The sequence below is a fragment of the Dermacentor variabilis genome, chromosome 4, assembly GCF_050947875.1.
Source record: "Dermacentor variabilis isolate Ectoservices chromosome 4, ASM5094787v1, whole genome shotgun sequence".
Classification (NCBI taxonomy): Eukaryota; Metazoa; Arthropoda; class Arachnida; order Ixodida; family Ixodidae; genus Dermacentor; species Dermacentor variabilis.
In genome coordinates, this window is record NC_134571.1 from 108,981,217 (window position 1) to 109,001,417 (window position 20,201).

The window sequence follows — 20,201 nt, forward strand, 5'->3', positions numbered from 1 at the left end:
GCACATGAAAGCGGTCAATGTGTTTTGCCCAAGATTTCGCTTTTGCGAACAGATGCTGTGGCTGGGCTGTGATTGATGTCGCGTGAATGTACATTGCCCCTGTGGTACTTAAACGTTCTCACCATGTGTCGTTTATGTCCATTGTCTCTGGATACACCACCACAACATGAACAGACTATGCTGTACCATCTGTGGCTAGGTGCCTCACTTACAAACTCTTATGCCTTCCTCATTGGTATGGCCAACAACACCATTTGCGACACATGCAGCTGTGATTAGACGCTTGCGTATATTATCTGTGTCTGTCCGCACTATAGTCCCGAGAGACAAGTGATGTGCAGAGTGCTGGACCAGTGGACAATCATCCACTATCATAACTAAAACCTCTGCGCCCGTGTGTCCAAAAAACCTCCGCGCAGAAGGTTTTATTTGCACTAAAAAGATTCCTGCAGTCTACGGACCTTCACGATAGACTTTAGGAACACCGCCCCCTACCGCTCTATGGTGCGCGCAGTTTGTTTGTAATCGTCTTTCTTTCCCTCATCAAATATGTGTTGCCCAATGGCAGATAGTTTTCTAAAAGTCAGCTTCGCCGCACGTTTTTTTTTGTCGGTTTTGCCGCAATACACTTGTGTGATGCGGTAAAACACATGAACGCCGTGAAGGCGGTTTTAGGATTGTGTCCGGCTGCACCACGCAGAAAATTTTCGGCCCAATTGTCTTTTTAAAAATCCGCCTGCCAGAATCGGGTAAATACTTTAAACAGACATTGTGAGCCAGGGTTATTGCTTGAAAATCCTTCTAGGGCCGACCGAAAATAGGCGTTTTCGATGGGAAATTGACGTGTCTTCAACATATTCACTGTCCCATACGCTCCGCCGAGACAAACACTGCTACTAAAGGAGTTGCCATTGCGGTCTCCATAGGGGTCAGGCGTGTGTACGCTGACTGATGAAATTCAATTTATCCGGCAAAGGCAAATTTTAGGATCGAAATAACGAAAGTGTGCACCCTTAGAAGTGCTTGGGTTCTGACTGGGGTTTCTGGCTGGGATCAAAGATCAACCAAAGACTCGAAATAACCGGACTCGAATTGACGGAAGTCTACTGTATACTGCCAGTATTGCTTAACTTTCCTTACCCCATTGCTGGTTAATTACTGCCACATGCACTGCAGTGCAGTGCAGTGTGAGATGAGTGCTGTAGTAAGTACTGCACTTATTTACCAACAGTAAAGAAGGAAAGGGACTCGCTCATGGTGCAACATCACCATGAGTCTTACAGGCCACACGTAATAGCATTGCAGTGTGTCCAATCTTGTATAGCCGTACGCACTGACCCCATGTAGAGGCAATGCATCGGGGAGGTTTGTTCCAGCTCACTTTTTCAGTGTGTTGCTCGTTTTGTTTGTCCTTTCACAAAGATATATGGTACAAAGATAAAAACATTGTTGGACCCTATAATAGTCAATGCGGCTAGCTCCACCTGTCCGAATTGGCTTATGACTGATGACGCACTAAACGACATACCTACAGCTTTTGCATTTCCTAATCTTTGCTGAAAGGTGGGAACGGGCAATGAGGGAAGTGTTTAGATGAATTGACAGAGAGTAAGCCAGATTAGTACACAGTGTGGTAAAGACAGCTGTTGGCTGTCTGCTGGAAAAAAAAAAGATTTCTGCCCAGATGGCAATAATTTGCAACGCTGTCGTCTCACGCGGGGCTTCTGCAGGAGACAATCGCACAGTGGAGCATCGTTTTCTACATCGCTGCCGGCGTGTACGTTTTCACGGGCCTCGTCTTCCTACTCTTCGGCTCGGCTGAGCTGCAGCCTTGGGGGCTGTATGCACAGACATGTGGCGGCAACTTTGCGGGGCCTTTGGGAACACTGGGGACAGGAAATCTGTCGGCCGACACCCCTTACCAGGCCACCCATGATGACGGCACGCCGGAGAGTCCCAAGTCTGATGATGCTTTTCCCACTGAAGCATATTGATGTGCTCGGTTACTGCAGATGAGGTGATTGTGTCTGTCTCCATCTCACCATAACTTGGCAAGCAGGAAAAGGCTGCATGCCAGAACCTCACAATGTAGGTGGAACAAAGGCCTTCACATTTTAATGTAGCTCGCAAAACCTTGAATGTTTTTAAAGAGAGATTTAACATGCGTTGAAGCATTTTTGCCTTTAGTTGCCCTCAAGCTAATGTGCTTCTATAAAATGCTTGACTTAAGGTATCCTGGGTTAGATATCTTCGAGCCACAAGCTTCATATTTTAAGATGCCAAGGTTGAGCATATGAGTGCCTGGCTCAAGGGGCAGCTGCTAGACACTGTGTGGATAGTTACAGCCACTGAATCTCAAATTTCGCTAACATCCCTATCAGTACACAATGTGTAACATAGCCCCTTAAGGAGTGCTTTCTAAACAGTAACTTAGCCTTGCCACGAGTGCTAAAGCAGCTATATGCGTTGAGCATAAAGTCATCTCCTGCTTTACTCTTGCACCCGCCACAGTGGCTCTATGGTTATGGCATCCTTCTGACAGAGCCCAAAGCTGTGGGTTTGATGCCTGTGTGTTCTTTCCGAGCGAATACAAGAGCACTTGTGTGTTGAGATTTGGGTACACATTAAACATCCCCATGTGATTTATTAGTGAACCTCCTTTTGCAGAGTGTCTCGTAGCCCCGATTTAGTTTTGGGACATTATTGTTAGGCAAGTTACACTATAATTAAGTAAATTTGGTTCATTACATTAGGTAAATTATTGTGCTTCTGTCTGGTGCATGATACGCTGCAGCCATAGTGGCAGCCATGTTGCCAACTACTGTGGTCTCATTGACTCGTTTAGCTTGTAGCTTTAGCATCTTGTGTGGTGACTCAGTGGATGTGGTATTCGGATGTTGAGCATGGGGTTACACGATTGAACCTCGACAGCAGCAGCTGCATTATGAGTATGGCATGCAAAAACGCTCGTGTACCTTGCTTTGGGTGTATGTTAAAGAATGCCCAAGCGATTAAAATTTATCTGGATCTCTCCACTGCAGCATCTCCGATAGCCACTGTTATCTCCTTGGGATGCCCTTTGTGATCGATGAGCTGGTCACTGATGCTTTAATGTTTTGCCAAGTCATGGTGAGATTGAAGCATACACATTCCAAAATGCAAACAAACCCCAATACAGCTGAACCCAGTTGTATGGCTTATGCACTAAATGTAGTTTGTTATATCAGATGACATGATACACCAAGATTCACCTATAACGAATTTTAGCAAACTTTTGTGATGTGTTCATTATGTACACATTCGTGTTTCCCAGTGGAGAAAAGAAGCAAGGAACGAATTCAATTTATTGAAAGCAAAACTACGCTTAGTCTGCTGTGCCAAGCTGGGTCACCCAAGCTGGGTCACCCAAGCTGGGTCACCCAAGCTGGGTCACCCAAGCTGGGTCATCCAAGCTGGGTCATCCAAGCTGGGTCAGACCAAGCTGGGTCAGACCAAGCTGGGTTGTCATGAGGAAAAATGTTTATGAGAGCTTCTTATAGACTTTTGACATTCTCACATGTATGCCTGAAAAAGAAAAAGCACAAAAAAAAGAAAGAAAAAAATTTGACGACAGCTCTCCCAAAACTGTGTTTGCGCCAAGCCAGCAACATTATGGTGCTGGCAGCGGATTCTCTAAGTTTGATATATCCAATGACTAGTTTGTTATGAGGAAGTTATTTCACATCAGTGTCGTTCAGTTAGTTGAGTGAGTGCAACATACAGAATACTTCATTTTACCCAAGTTCTTTATATTCTGGTTCGACTGGACTCAATTTTCTTATGGCACCCAATGCTTCTCGATTGTGCTACCAGACTTGTTATGCAAACCCTGTTTTTACCCAAGACTCGATGCATTACCTTCTTTGACCTGATGTGGAAAGCCAATGTTACTTGCTGCTGTGAATAACTTCTTTTTGGGTGGGTTGGTGTTTACTTAACATGTTGCTTTTTAGCGCAACAAGCTCGAAGAAAAGAAGACAGTGAGGGGCGAAAGGAAAGGAAAGACAAACGCTACTTACATCTGTTTATTCTGAAAAACACAGCATCCGATATATACACAAAAATGCACATGCGCAAATGCGTAAAACAAGCAAAGGACATCAGTCAGCACAAGGCATTTATATCCATTTTATATGCCATGCAATCTGAATTCTGAACCGTAAAGCGCAACAGAAGTTTGACTCACGCAAGCTAGACCAATGCTATGGATATGGAAGGCTTCTAACAGTTCACGTGCGGTTTTGTTTTTGCTTCTGCCTAGGATCCTGACATCAAAAAACAGTGGTTCACAGTCGGGACAAGACCTGCAATGCGCAGACAGGTGTGCAGTAGTATCTTTCTTTAAAATACTTGCGTGCTCTCCTATTCGGTCGTTGACGCAACGCGCAGTTTGCCCAATGTAGCACTTGCCACAGCTGATCGGCATCAGGTAAACCACTCCAGTGGAGCAATACACGTAACGCTTAATGTGCTTTTCTGTATGCCTGTTCATAGCGCCACCCGTGATTCGGGGGCAGAGACTGGCCAGCTTGTTTGAGGCGGAGAAGAGCGCATGTACTCCATACCTGTTCGCCACTTTCTTGAGATTGTGGCTAACCCTGTGAAAGTACGGGACGCTCTGTTTTTCGGAATAGACAGTTGTAAGTAGCGCTCATCCTTCCTTTCCTTTCGCCTCTCACCGTCTTATTTTTTTCGAGTTTTTTGTGCTAAAAAGCAACATTTTGCTGCTGTGACTCTGTGCTTTGGATACTTGCATCCTATACCAACCTCAGGTCAGTGGCACTTTATTTATGCCTCCGGATGCTTCATTTTCATCAGGTAACATTCCAAAAGTTTTCAGCTATGTTAAGGAAACTGTGAGTAGTCTTAGTAAATGCTTGATGCCCCTGAGCCCTTTAATCACCTTGGGAGCAATTCCCTTGGCCATTAACTTATTTTTGAATTATTTGTGTGTAATGAGCACTTCAATTTAGAATCTTGCTGCATATTCTTTCAGTAGCTGGAGTTTGGAGGCCGAACTGCCTTTGTAGTCTCACTCTTAAGGACTGAATTTTGCTGTAGCATTTATATTTTTTTTTTCTGTCGGAACACTCAATCACACATGGATGATTCTTTAGACAGAAACTATGCGAGACACTGTTTTTGTTTGCCTGAGTATCATTGACGACCGCACTTTCGCAACAGACTTTTGACTGATATCTATACATGTGAGCATCCTGAGCATATGCCGATTTTGCCGTGGCAGCATATGCTCGAAATATATAGGATAAAGCTGCAGTGAAGGAAAGTTAATGTTTAATGTATATTCATCTTTTGTTTTGAAGTTCGCACAAAACATGACGTACGACGGTCTGTAAGTTTGAGTCTAAAGGTGTTTACAAGCTATGCGATCAAATGCTTTAAGGACATGTACCACGAAAGTGACAGAATATCTAAGAAAAATAGTTGTAAGCTCAGGACAGATTCTGTCCAAACTGACGTATACTTGCTGTGTGGCTTGTCTGATAAGCATGTACTGCACACTTGTTGTAATACAAAGTCAACTTCAATTCTTGACATGTAGAACAAGCAACATTGATTTTATGTGCCGTCACATTTATGTTTGGCACAACAAGCGTGTGACAACGTAACGATTCTATTCCAATTCTATTCCAATTCTATTCCAATTCTGTTCCAATTTTATTCCTTTTCACACTTATTCAGTGGTCAGAGCTGTGCTCCACCCGCATTATCGACGAGATCAGCCGGTTGTGAACGGTGGGTGATAAGAAAGAAAATAGAAATGAGCACAAGGAATTGCTTCATTATATCATGTCATGCTTTCCTCTGGCACTGGACAAGCTTACGGTACATTACTGATAGACTTAAAGTGAAGGAAGCGGCTTTGATAGCAGTGATTTGAATGCACTTGCAGTAAGGACATAGATGTGTGCTAGATTTAATGAAAGCCGCCTTCCAACCATGCAACATTCTATTAAATGGCAGTACGCTCGACTGCAAGTTGTCGGCATGTAGCACTTTAATGTGGTAAATATCACATGTGCAGTTTTTAGTGAGATGAGGAAGCCTCAGTTTGTATGATGCTACAGTTTCCTTTGTTTCTTTCACGCTACCTGCTTTGGTGACTTAGTAGCTGCGGTGTGCTGCTGTGGACCATGAATTTGCAGGTTTGATTCCCGGCCATGGCAGCCACATACAGATTTTGACATGGTACAAAAAAGATGCTCATTTAAATTATTGTAGGTGGTCATTACTAATCCAGCGGTGGTATTCCTGAGATCAGAGACGCAGTGTTCAGTTAATATAGCCGCCAAATAAACCTAACGGACACTGAAAGCCAACACTGAAGATTATGATTGTCTGTTGGCTTGGCCAGTTACTGAGCAAGGTGGTCACTCATTTCTGAAAAAAAAGAATGGCTCCTATTAAAACCACAGGAGGCAAGGGAACATGGCAACCCTATCTTCTCCTGTGCCCTTTCCTGAAGCGCACATACATGTGAATAATTTTATTGTTCAAGTTTGTTCTTAAAAGGTGTTGTCGGTCATGCTCAGGCATTTAACTGTACGCGTAATGAAAAAGTCTGTGAGGCCTGGGCCAACTTTGATGGCTTCGCATATGGTGAATGGGTATTTGTTTAGTGCAGAAGTGCAGAAGTGTGGAATTATGTTTTATGGTTAAGATCTTCCAATAGCTTCCCGTCAGAACATGGTACACTACTCATGTCACTAGCTTGCTGTTGAATCAGTGAGGAAGATTTCATGGAAAATGGTTTAACGCATGCTGTTTCTGTGGAATCTGTTTCTCTGCCATCTGAACAGTGCAGCTAAGTGAACTATTGCCAGCCATTCATCCGCTATGTACAATCGACTGGTTCTTTACCAGTACTATGCGAGCGTCGATCGGTCAGCGCCTTTACTGTGCGAAGCAACGAGATCGGCAAGAGTGAGCATGCGTACAGGAGTACTGCCACTCGAAGCGCAAGCTTTGTCTGCTAGGCTCTTCCCATAGGCATGAAACCGCCCCTGTCGTGATTAACTCAGTGGAAGCTTCTCTGTTTATTAAAGACAGCAAGCGTATGAGAACCTGGATGTGCTTTTTTAAACATATGCCGTCGTAGTCCAGGTGCACTATACGAGAAAGAACAAGGTGTGCAAAAAGATATAATACAGTTGCATTGCTGCTTTGCGCATTTTGTTATTTTCACATTATTATCCTGTGCATGTGCATGAGAAAAAGCACAGGCTAAAAAAAAAGAAGAAAAAAAGAAAAGTCGCAAGCCAGGGGCACATGCTCCTGCTTTCTCCAATAAGCCGGGAAGCTTGCGCCGAATTATTCGTGTGACGGGCTGTGTCGTGCTGGTAGGAAGAGCCCAGCAGATGAAACTTGCACTTCGAGTGAACTTGGTGTCACTCGAAGCACCACTCTTAGCTGATCACTTAGCTGATCACTTAGCGCCAATCTTGCTGACCTTGTCGCTTCGCATCGTTAGAAGGCCCTCTCCGGTTGGCCAGTCAACACTCGCGCAGTACGGTCGAAGAATCGGTTGACTGTGCCTTTATTTTCCTTTCCTCAACCTTATGCCTCAAATGCTAGTTGACTTAATTAACTGACTTTGCAATTTCCTTAAGTCCTTCCATAACTAATTTCTTCCATAACTAATTTACCATGGCTTTCTCAACACTTTTCTGTCAATATCTGCAATGAAACGAACATGTCTGCTTGCCAGTATTTGACTACTCAGGGCTCTTTTAGTGTACCTAGCCTGTATTGCATTGAGGCACCCTAAAAATTTCTGATCAGGCGTCACCTAGCTCCATAATTTGCCCAGTCGTGTCTGAGTTGTACTATTCTTTTTCACCTGTGTTGCCACACAGTATAACATCATGCCACGTGGCAGTAGCATAGTCGGGTGTAATTTTGAGCTTGTCTAACTTAAAATGTGGTGGGCAACTTAAGTACTGTCTAATTTTATTTAAAACATTTACTGCTGATTCAAGAAAGAGGTCCTAATGTGAATGTTCTGCTGTGGCCAATTTTGTTCAAATTCAAAGCCTGGATATGGGCGCTACATTCACCAGGCATGCAGAAGTCAAAATTCTTTGTAACCTGAAGGCTGTACAGTGCAATTGTAAGTACGTACTAGTATTGTTATAGGCAGTCTATGTCGCTGTCATTCCTTCCCCAAGTTATTTCTAAACAGTTGCATTATCTAATCATCAGTGGGAAAGCTTCAGTGTGCAATATATAGTCTGCTTTAAATGTTGTGTTTATTTTGTTTTGTGGTGTTCTTGTTGTCGTGCACTGTCCTGTACCTGTATGTCCACCTTAAGGGACTGTTGAAGATGTTGCCAAATGCCAAGTTCCTACCATCTTTGTGTTGTACGCAGATCTTTCTGCATTATTCTGTACACAAATTTTGCATGTGTAAGTGTTTGTGCATGGGGAAGGCAATGAAATGTCAGTGTACTTGTGGATGAACTGTAGATTCTAGCCACCTCTCTGCAACATAGATTGCTGAGGGAGATTTCATTTTGGAGTGTTCTAGACTGTCTCATCTGAAGTGAAGTTTAGTTATATACAGTTGTGGACAACTTTTTCTGGCTACAAAGGCAAACTGCAGAACCAAAGTTCAGACATATTGCTGCTGCTGCTCAGAAAAGCACTGCAATTTCATTTACCCTTCCAACATGAGGAACTCAAAACATAATTGCTTACCACAGCTTGCCATGTTAAAATATGGAAAGAGATTTAGTATTTACGAGTTGGTACGACATTTTATTTAATTGTTTAGCTTTGCTCTTGCGAGTTTTGTCACGTGAGACTTTCACGCCATTTTATGCATCCTCCAAAACCAAAATGGCATCCACTTCACCTGGCAGCCGTCCTTCATCTGTTGGCCTGCCAGCCAACTGAAAATTTCCTCTGAGACATGTGAAGAGTTTCTGCAACAAATGTTGGACATGACGGGGGAAGCAAATGGTGTGCAGCATTTATGCTGATTTAATGGTGGCTGTCTTTTATCAAAGTAAGCAAACCGCACAAAATTGGAGACATCGAAGGTGGCAACCATGTCACCCAAACTAATTTGCACAGTAATTAATGTGCAGAACCACCACCTCCATAGCTTCATCAACACAGCCTTCATGGCCAGGAAAGGGTTGTCCGTGAGAACAGCTGTAATGATTATATCTAGCATTATTAGATTATTACTATTGTGTTAGTTGTAATGTAATTCATGCTGTAACAACCTGTTGCTTTTACTGAGCATCTACCTTACTGCTCTGGCTGCATTACTGTTATAACTGAGGCCGAAATGGGGAATGCTGAACAACTTAATGTGTGAAAAATGTACACTTTAGAGGAGCTCTTGTTTGCACATGTGTAGTCTTCAGTACTCATCATAGCAGACTACTGGTGCCGCAAGAAAATGTTGCATGTGCATTATGTAATATTGCACATTTCGTACAGCATAGGGTCAAAATGTGTGCAGAACAAAATGATGAGAGTGTGTGGTTGTAGCAGTGTGTGGCCACAGTCAAACTGTCAGCCAGAGTAGCAAGGGGAACACCCCGGAACTATCCCTTTTCACAGCGGCACTTGAACGAGTTAGTTCATACTTGGCTGAATCAAAACTCTGGTAGGCTTTGTCCAGCCAGGCTTTTAGTTCTTGTCTAGCTGAATGAGCTTCAAGGCGAAGGTCAAGCATTGTTTTGATATGCACAACATTCCACTGTAACTGGGCCCAGCCGTATTGGCAAGTTTCAGCCAGTTATTTTTATATGGTTGTTGAAGGATTTGATTGTCTGTTGGCCGCAGCTGTCATTCTTGATAGAATAGAATGGTGATGCAAAACATCCACGCCGTGGAGCTGTGTTGACATGATGTGGCAAATGTTTCAAAAGCTTGAGAGCTGTTGCACTGTTTATCTTGGCGTACGGAAAATTGTGCTGCGTGTTTACACCTTTCGCAGCGTGTTATCATTAATGCTTGAAACTAAGATCTGTTTGTTTCTGGGTTATCTTCAGGCTGTATTGCGATTAAGTATTGCTGCCTGAGATTTTGTCATTTGAATCATCTAGCATCATGGAGCTCAACTTTTCTAGAACCGTCTCCTCTCAGTTAAGGCATGCCATTTGTTTAAATGCACAACCGTCACAGTTCCTAGTGTGCTTTCTTTCTCTCTTCATATGCATCTTTACTCAGAGATTTTACTAAGAGTGTTTACTTGTAAGAAAGTTTACCTTATTTTTTGCTTAAGCCAGCTTTTTTTACAAAGAATGAGAATGCTCCTTGTACCCCATGTGGTATTCATTGTTTTCTGTTGTGCCGCTGTTTAAGTTGATCCACGTCAAACTGGTGGGAAAATGTGTTATGTAGTGTAGTGGGTGTTTTAGTTGAATAATATTTAACTTTGAAAGTTCTGTGTTGTAAAAATCCTCGTAACCTAGCTCTGTGTTTGATACATAAGAGGCCCAATTATTTAATCTATAGATGTTATGATGTCACAAAAATGATTTGAATACGCAAAACTTGCTTGCTTTTAGGATACTGCACTGTGGACCATTTGACAAAGCAACATGTACTTCTTGCTTATGGGGCTTATGTTTCTGTCACATGCGCAAGTTTGCCAGGAACTACCAGTAGATGTGCACATCACCATGACATAATTTGTCAACGCTTCGATGTGCGACTGGCATTGTCAAAGTAAGCGCATGTAGCTTTTCACAGAATTAACACCAAGAGAGTGACTGTGTAATGTTGAATCTACAGCCTCGTTGAAGAAGCCGGATAATATTTTCATACTTGCTTTTTCGATGGGTCAAAATCCTGTACTCAAAGTACAACCATTTCATGACCACTGTTGCTATGGCAATCATATATTAATATGATTTTGTCTTTTAGTTTGACATTAGCATGTATTTAGTGATATTTACCACATTCTCATGTCTTTGATCATGTTGTCTACTTTACAAGTAATTGTTGCATGCAGACCCCACTTATTTTACCTTGTAAATAACTTTGAATTGCATGGTAATGCACCTTATTGTTATAATTCCATCTTCATTTTTTTTGTCATGCTTTTAATTTCCGTGATAAAGATAAAAAGAAAGAGAAACTTTCGTGTTTTTGTTTTTCTCTTTGGTAAGCTGTAAAGAGATTTGGCATGCTATTTTTATTATTTATAAGAAATGTGTTTTGCAAGCGCATGCTGTCATGCTACTGGAGCTACGTGCATATCTTGACGCATTGCTTAATATTTTGTAAGTGAAATGCATGCACCCTACAATTTTGATGCACTTGTATGCTAGTATTATGTTACAGGCTGCTGTTATGTGTCTATGTTTATTGAGTGGAAGTTTTCTTTTTTCATCAGTTATGACAGCATAAATGCCGATAGTACTGTAATGGTTGTGTGGTAAGCCCATGATGCAGACATTTACTGTGTCTTACTATTTATGACTGTTTATGCATCACTTCCAAGTATGCAGATTATTTCTGGCTGGGTACCTAGTGGAAGAAATTTTTAAGAGTAATCTCTGTAGTTCTGTAAAGGGTAATTCTGTAAGAAATTTGCACTAGGGTAATTTAACAATCTATATGGACTCTTTAGTACTCCATTATTTTATGAAGAGACAGAGAAGGGCATGACACACACAGTGGCAGTGCTAGAACATGGTTATAAGCCTGCAAATGTTACCTAGTGTAGCCATGCGTAGAAGCTGCATTTTGTCACCTGTTCACCTATTGATGGTGTAAAGTTGAGTTCAGTACACATCTATGCTTCGAAAGGAGCATCATGGCTCCACAAATTTGCTTTGTGTAGCAGCTGTATTGCTAGAACAAACAGTACGACTGGAATAGATCTGTTTAACATGATACTGCCTCCTGGCAACATTGGTGGAGCAGTTGGTAGCTGTGGCAGACTGTTTTACACCTCTAGTGGATCAAGAGCTGGTGGGGTTTGAGAAGTAGTGCAGTAGAGTATTCCAACCCTACGTTAGAACATGCTTTTTTGTCAGCGTGGAGAAGGGACCACTGCTGCTAATTGGCCAGCATGTAACACAGGAAATAAAAGGTAACCCACAGCACACGGGCGTTACTGGTGGTGCAAGTTATTTTGCATCATTTAAAGCAAAGCCTCACTGTCAAGTTAAGATGTTGGTAGTGAACCCACGCACCCTGACCAAAGGCATTTATGCAGTATGCTGGACAAATAGGAACATACTTTAGTTGAGGGAGCAAGTATACATAGCCTTTCCTACTGTAAAACTGCCAAATCCTCTCAAGCTGTTCCTTTCAGGGCCTCAACTCGGGCAAAGTGCTAGATGTGTAGTATATTGCATCAACGAGTGCGAGAAGACATCGATGTGGAAAAGACTATTTAAGGATGCTTTGCCCTGGCATACATGCGTACAGCCCCTTGAATGTTAAAAGGTTGCTTTCTCATTGTGATGTATAGAGTGAAACGGTACACTTATATCAATAATCAAACCCAGGTAACTGGACATATCTTTATATTTAAATTGATGGGTCCTAAGGTAAGGAAAATGCAGAACAAGGTGGCAGGGATTGGATGTTGAGATTGGGATATTTGCTGGCATAGGGTGAATTCAGTTGGTGCATAGCAGAAGTGGGAAAACTTCGGGAGAGGTCCTTGTGGCTGCAGCGAATGTAATCATTCTGCAAATGATGATAATGTTTAAGGCCGCACAATGGATGGTGTAAGAGTTCTGCAGTAGCAGTCCTTATCCCAGTGTAGCAGTATCGCTGCCAGGATAACATTGTAGTATTGGAACTGGCCTGTTGTGGTACCGACGGTCCCAGGAACGGCAGGTTAATGCAGCCGCTTGGGCCAGGACCTTTAGGTGTTTTAATCATGTGCTGATATTGTGCAGTGTTCATTACCAATTGTTGTGCCACCACAGTATATGTTAGGTCAGTCATTCAAAGGACCTTGCATTGTTGATTTCCAGCATAATGAATAGATCAACTCAAACGTTCAAACAAGGTGGGCGAAATGCATAGAATCATTTCTATATTCCACATGGAGTACTTCGTTTTCGAAAAATTGGCTGTTAAAACATAGAGTGTGCTTTAATGTTGTGGGATGTTTCACACTAATGTGGTAATGCTGTTGTTGAAGTAGTGGGTTCATGACCAGCTGCTAAAGTACATTCTTGTCTTGCATCAGCGCAACTCAGTTTGAGTATGAAGGGACAGGGACAAGTGACAGGTTACAGGACGAGCACTCATCCTGTCACCTGTGTCTTCATACTCAAACTGAGTTGCGCTAAAGAGAGACAAGAATATGATGCGCCAACTCGCCCATTCAGCAATACTTGTTAAAGTAAAGCTCGTAATGTTCAGAATGAAGGGTATGGTGGCATTGGCTGAAGGTAGAGTGCTTAGATAAGAGCACAGAGTGAAGGAACTATTTGAGCACAGTTGTGAAGGAACAGTTGCTGTTGCAAGATTGCTGTACTCCTGATGATCGAGATTTTTTAAATGATTAGTAGTCAAAGAGTCTTGTGGCCAAGGAATGTATATTTGCAGCTTATCTGTAGCATCTATGCATTCTTCATGGAAGAATGTTTCCATTCACTTTGCTGTCATTAATAGCCTTTATAGAAAAAACTCGTCGATCTTACATTGATAACATTGTCTTACTATATTGAGTATCTTTATCTTAAAACTAAGTAAGCTTAATTGGGACGTGCAAATCGTGATTGGAGGGTTCTTGTGCAGTAGGAATGGGCTGTAAGAAACTACCTTCGGCAATTTTAAGAGGAAGCTGATAGTAGCATGTGCTAGCTACAGACTACAGGAAAAAAGTAACCGATTACAATTACGATTTTTTCAAAAATGTAATTGATTACATTTACAAGTTACTGTTCCACGGAAGCATTTGATTCATTACTAAAATGTAATTGATTGCTTTAACTGTACTTTTCTCCCTTCTTTTATTAAAACCGCACAAATACAGTAAATAGAACGAGCTGGCTTGGCTATTTTATTGCATTCACTGCAGCCTTTCACGCATTGTTTATCTTCATTAAGGGTAGCCTTTCAAAATTTTCTTCAGTAATCTTCCCTTGTTTTCTTGTGAAGACAGCAATACGGAAAACTCGCTCGATGTGCGTGCTGGAGAGAAGGGCTGTGTTGTAGCATACGAGCACCTTGCTCACAAGATGGTGGCTACTCATTGTTGTAATGCTAGTATGTGGGTCCTGTATGAATTGCAGCACTTAACTGTTACTGGGGTTAGGGGAAGGCACACCCAATGGGATCAGTGAGAAACTGAAAAATTATCCCTAGCTGATTCCCTGGCATCGGTGTTTGAAGGGGGCCATTGCTGTGTAGAAGTGCCATTTGAATTTGTCGGCCGACACCTGGTAAACTTCCGCTTGGCATCCTTCATTCTTTTGCCATTTAGACTTAAAAGCCTAGGTAATTGTTATCAATGCCTACAAACATTCATGCTCCTTAAAAAGTAGGCCAAATCTGTAATGTAATTTAATATAATGCTGCATATTATTCAGTCCTAAGGTACTGTCTGTGTGTCACAATTACAGGAATAAGCATATACGAGTCATGTACGTATATCAAAGATATAGAAACATGTGCATTTAACAGCCAAAAACTGTCTGCATCAGAGATATTATGGACAGCACTAAGGGAAAAGGAATTGAGCAGCAGGTCTTGCTGCTCTGTGAAGACCACTTAAAAGTAATTCCATGACAGAGAAAGTGAGAGATTCTTAAGAGAAAAAGTCAAGTCGGACTTCCAAGAGAGGTCTGCAAATCTGCTAGCCTGCCAGGTTCTTGTGATCGAGACGTAGCTGCAGTCTGGTGATTGTGAAAGGGAGGTAGCCCATGTACATGTTTTCATTCATTTAACCACTGTAGTTTCCACAAAATTCAAGTGCTCAAAGCTGTGTCACCTGTTTTAGCTTGTTCTTTCAAAAATGTAACTGGTTACATTTAATTGGTAACAGAAAAAAAGGTATTTAAATTACAGGAAGCGTCACCATGTGAACAAAGTAATTGTTAAGATTTTATTGATTGCAAGTAATTAATTACACATAATTCGTTAGACACAACTCTGGAAAGATATGATAACTGTAAACAAGAGCTCAAGTTTCTTCTGTGGTAAAAATGCAAAGGCATATGGTGAAATTTCATATGTGAAGAGTAACACTGATTGTGTTCCTTTTTTAGCAGTATAGTGAAGCCTCAATAATCAGCTCCTTGACTATCGGAATTTTCGGAAAATATTTTATTAGATAACACTTTTAGAATGATGACGTGAGCTTCCTATTTGAATGCCTCATACATTGTTATGCCTGGTTTTCATAGTAACTTCAATGCCATGCCTTTGCCTCTGCAGTTCAGCCACACTTATTGTGGCATGCAGCGCCGAACTTTTCTTCCAAGACTAGGAGGAGCTGTCATGGTTTCAGCATCATCTCTAGAATATGAGCATTTCTGGGGTTTTGGCATTCAAACTATTATAAACACTTATCACGTATCTTTCAGGTCTGCTTACTAATGTGATGAACAATCACTGGTGCACTGATAAATTGATGATGTTTAAGTGAAGTTGAGTGCAGTGCATGGATTTATGTTGAGGGAAGTTAAATGTGTGTTGGTTGTATAAGCCCAAATTTGCAAGCATACCATAAACATGAATGGAAAGCAAAGCTTGTGTAAGGTCAGAAACTGAAAGGGAGAGCTAGGAAATAAAAGTGCAGATTGAATTAGAAAACAGGAACATATAGTCTTCATCAGATGTTTTAAAGCCACTTAGCAAGTGACATCTGTTACTAACAGGCCCTCTTGCATGCCCAGAGCTCCCTAGTGTTCCGGAGAATGGGAAGCAGTTTCTCTCAATCTCCGTGGTTTTGGAGCAACAGAAGTTCTACAAGGGACCTCAGTTTGCAGCACAATGTCAGGTCTGGTCATGCACACAGCAGCATAAAAAGCTTTGAGAAGAACAGTATGTTGTGTGTTTATATATATATATATATATACATATATATATGGAATTTCCTTGCATATGCACAATTTTGATTTGTACATATACGAATAAAGCATATAGTAAAGTATCTTGCAAGTTGTATCCTGTGGAGAAGTTCTAACGAAGTTATCTAGAATTGTTGTGAAAATTGTCTGTGTGGCTTGCATTTGTTGCCAAGTTTGAGAGCGGTGAACTTTAAATCCTGTAGGCATTTCATTGCAACACCACTGAGAATTCCTGCATTAAGGCATCTTGTTATGCCCCTATTTTCGCTCTTAGTCGCTGCATGTGCACTTGTGTCTGTGGTTGCTCACGCCACTTGTGACATACTGCATTGCTTTCTTCCTAGCTTGTACATGTGCTAACTTTTATTTCTGAGGCTCTGATTTTGTTGAAGACCCACCCTGAAGACCCACCCTGTATGAAGACCCACGCTGCAGGCTTGTTCTAGAGTTGGCTTGCAGGAATGAACATGATAGCTGTGGGGTTAGTTGCAGACTGTATAAAAATCAGAAGCACTGCAGTTGCATATACTTGCAAAATGAATTTTAACTGTCAAAAGTCTGTCTTTATGGAGTCAATTGGAACTCATTCTATATTGAATATACATTGAATACTTTTTGGTATGAAGTCAAATGTACTTCTCCAGGTCTGATTCAATAGGATCAATTAAATTTCATACAAATTTCAATTCACCTTAGTATGGAGCGTGTGAAAGGCTACCGATGGTCTGCATGCACCAACACCATCTTTGCACTATCTTAATTGTTCGGATCTGCAAACCAGCAGTTCTCTTAAGCAGGGTGTATTTTTTTAGCTGCGCTAGATTTTTTAAAGATTGCCTATGGCAGATGGCACAGTTCTTACCCTTGATCTAAATTACTCGATGAGGTGGCCATTACTTCTATGAGAAATCAAAATGTTCAGTATAATGATAATGTAATTACCCTAATTACCTTTGTAATTAATTACTTATGCCACATATTTCAGTCTACGAATTATGCCACTGAGTTCGCACGGCAAATCCACTTGAAACAAATTCTTTGGACAGCACTGGTTCCGAGATATTAATTTTTAAAGTGTCCGACGAAAAGCATTGGCGTTGCAGTTACTTCAGTGCTTCAATGCATAAAACAGCAATTTCTTAAAGTGTAACTGGAACGCCAATGCATTGCGTCAGACGCTTTGAAAATTAATATCTCGGGACTGGTGTTGTCTAGAAAATTTGTTCCATGTGGATATGCCCTGTGAACCCGGCAGCTATAATTCGTAAATTGAAATATGTGACAGAAAGTAATTAATTAGAAACTTAATTAGCATTATTACATTCATTATTCAGTTGAACATTTTGACGTCTCTTAGAAGTAATGGCCGCCTCATCAAGCAGTTAGATAGAGGGTTAGAATTCTCCAATCTGCCATAGGCAATAATAAAAAATTTGGTGCAGCTAAAAGAACAAAACACCATGTATGTACAGGCACCGACAAAAGTGGTATACTCCACGCAGCGGGAGCCGGACCAGCGGCACACTGCATTGCGACACTATCTACATTGACACGAGTCAAGCGACATTCCTGCTGATAATAAAGGACACCCATTGGCTGTCTTGATCCCAGATGCTGCCTGTAGATGGCGTTGCGATGTAGTTTGCCATTGCTCTGGCTCCCGCTGCGTGGAGTATACCACTTTTGTCGGTGCCTGTACATGAGGCTGTGCAGATGTTGCTCATGCTGTAACACAATTTCATTCCACAGGAAATTATTCAAATAATGCACCACTTTGTCTCTCTTTTCAGCAAACGGGAGACAATTGTGTTTCAACATGCTGTAAGGTACATTGTTAAAGAGGGCACACAAGCTCACGGCTTGTGCTTTGGACATGCTCCAGCTTCGCATGCAGACAGAAGCAGTGTTAATGCAAAGTGCTGGCTGTGCCATTTAACAGCAGTTCTGCTGCAGAGCTGGATGGTTTCAGACCATCCTTAGAGAGTGAACCACTCCTACCAGGCGTTTGCATGTTCGCCCCAGCAATTGGCTTGACTGCACATTCTGGTTGGGCTTTTCAGATGCCAAAGGTCTGTATTCCTGTCTCCCTTTCTTGTTGCTCACTTGCTGTTAGTCGGTTGTGTTTGTGCAGAATGTACGACTGACCGCCTCATTAAAACGCTGCTCTTGTTTGCTGACGAACGTTGCAGTCTTTCTTTTTTGCATGAATGTAAGCTAGTGTGGTAGCATAACCCAGTGTTGCAAGTGTATTGCAACTGTGTACACATATAAAAACCACAGCTCCTTGCCTCGCAGGAGCTGTCATAGGAACTTTTTGGTGAAATTGAAGTGCAGTTTCTTTTTTTTTTTTTGCTTTAAGGTAAGAAAGGTAAGAGTGTAATTTTATATTACTGCGATAGCAATTATATGGACATTCCAGGAAATTTTCGCCATCGCCATCGGTGTAGCCGTGGCACTTCATTTAAAGTCCAAATTCGATACCATAGTGCACCATATGGTTTGGCTTTGAGATTGATCTGAGAAGGACGGTGGCTTGATGCGCGCCATCCTCCCACGTGCCCAGTGTTGGAGGTCACGTGATCAAGTGCATGCAAGTGGGGTGTGGGTGTGGAAAGGGGGACCAGTGCATGCTAATGTGACGAAGCGTGCGTAGAGCAGTGCATGGGCCCAGGCTTACCCGAAAGCTTGGGTAGACCGACCTTTCATGGGCCCGGGTTGGGCGCTATCCCGTTCACTGATGCCCTTCGATTACACACAGGCGCTCTGCATAGATCCAAGGCATCCTGTACAAAACTTAAGTGACAAGTTGATCTGCCGTAGTGGTGGTGTAGTGGTGGCATTGCACTGACAAGCCCCAGTGTGCGGGATCAAATCCCGGCCACCGCAGCCGCATGTAGATAGGGGTGAAATGAAAAAAAAAAAGCATGTGTTCCTTGCATTGGCTACACATAAAAAAATACCAGATGGTAAAAATGAATGTGGAGTCGCACGCTACGGTGTGCCTCATAATTATATCGTGGTTGTGACACATACAAATCCAGTATTCTAAGTGACAAGGGAAAAATTCTAGCTCTTAGATACCTTAGTAAACAAAATGAACTGTTCTATTTTTTTGTTCAAATTTTTATTTGAAAAAGTGTTCTGTATGCTTTTTGTTCCTACAAAAGAAACTTTGTTATTGCAAAAGAAAGAAAATATGCTGTAATCCGCTTACTTGATACCGTTTGATTGTGATGTATCGCTTTTGCGATTGCAGTATTTTATCACTCTCGATACCATTTTTTAGTTGTATTTGCATCGTTTAATTTGCACCACATCGACAATTTCGTTATGGTCGCTGCCGTGCACATGTTCAGATGGCTTCCACCTTAAAAGGCCTCTCACCAGCACATCCGGCCATTTTGAGCTGACAATCGCAGTGCATACAATGCGTGCCAATGATCGTGTCTGCTAAGTGTTACATTCCTACGCGCCACGGAAAGAGCTTAAATTTCAAACATAATACCGTTTGACCTTCTCGCAGGCGTCGTGCTCGCAGCCGGAGTGTCGACGTCTATCGGGCAAGTATGTGTGCCTACGTGCACGGCAGTGCTATGACATCACTCATAGTTACACGTAACATCGAGAATTATTCAAGGCATTGGCAGTTATTTGTTTAACCTGTTACTTCAGCAGGGGAATTAAAGTTAAGAGAAACAATAAAAACAAACAAACAAAATGTATGTGGGTTCTTGCTTTACTTCGTACCGTAGCAAGAGAGATGTACAGTCGCAAGCAAAAGTTTTTTCGCAAACTGGGCATTCCAACTGAAATCAAGAATGTGTTTGATCAATACAGTACAGTTTCATCTATACGTGCGCGTGTTTGATCAATACAATGTATTAAGCCAATTTAATGCTGCGGAGCTACGCTTGAATATGTTTTATTTTTTTGCTAATGCTCTGCTTTCCAAACTTTTGCTGGCGATTTTACTTCCATTTAGTATGCTTGTTCCCACGTTGTGCAGTCGTGCGCACGGAGAATGAAACTATGTCATTACTCAGTTTTACTTTAGTGTAAGCTATACCATTGCGTACGCTATAAAGTAGCAGGTCGTCACTGCGCATGGACAGAATGCTGAACGACCCATAGCGTATA

The 20,201-nt window shown here is 41.9% G+C and overlaps 1 protein-coding gene across 2 annotated transcripts in view; it reads left to right on the forward strand.

The window, feature by feature from the left end:
- Nucleotides 1-18,241, forward strand: part of LOC142579597 (sialin-like) — a 48,264-nt gene extending 30,023 nt beyond the window's left edge. Inside the window, exon 10 of one of the 2 annotated variants that reach the window (XM_075689978.1) lies at nucleotides 1,731-18,241. In XM_075689978.1, the coding sequence (XP_075546093.1) occupies nucleotides 1,731-1,994 (264 nt within the window). In that variant the 3' untranslated portion in view covers nucleotides 1,995-18,241. The remainder of the gene's footprint in view (nucleotides 1-1,730) is intronic. The other variant, XM_075689979.1, reaches the window with a different exon arrangement.
- Nucleotides 18,242-20,201: the final 1,960 nt, after the last annotated feature.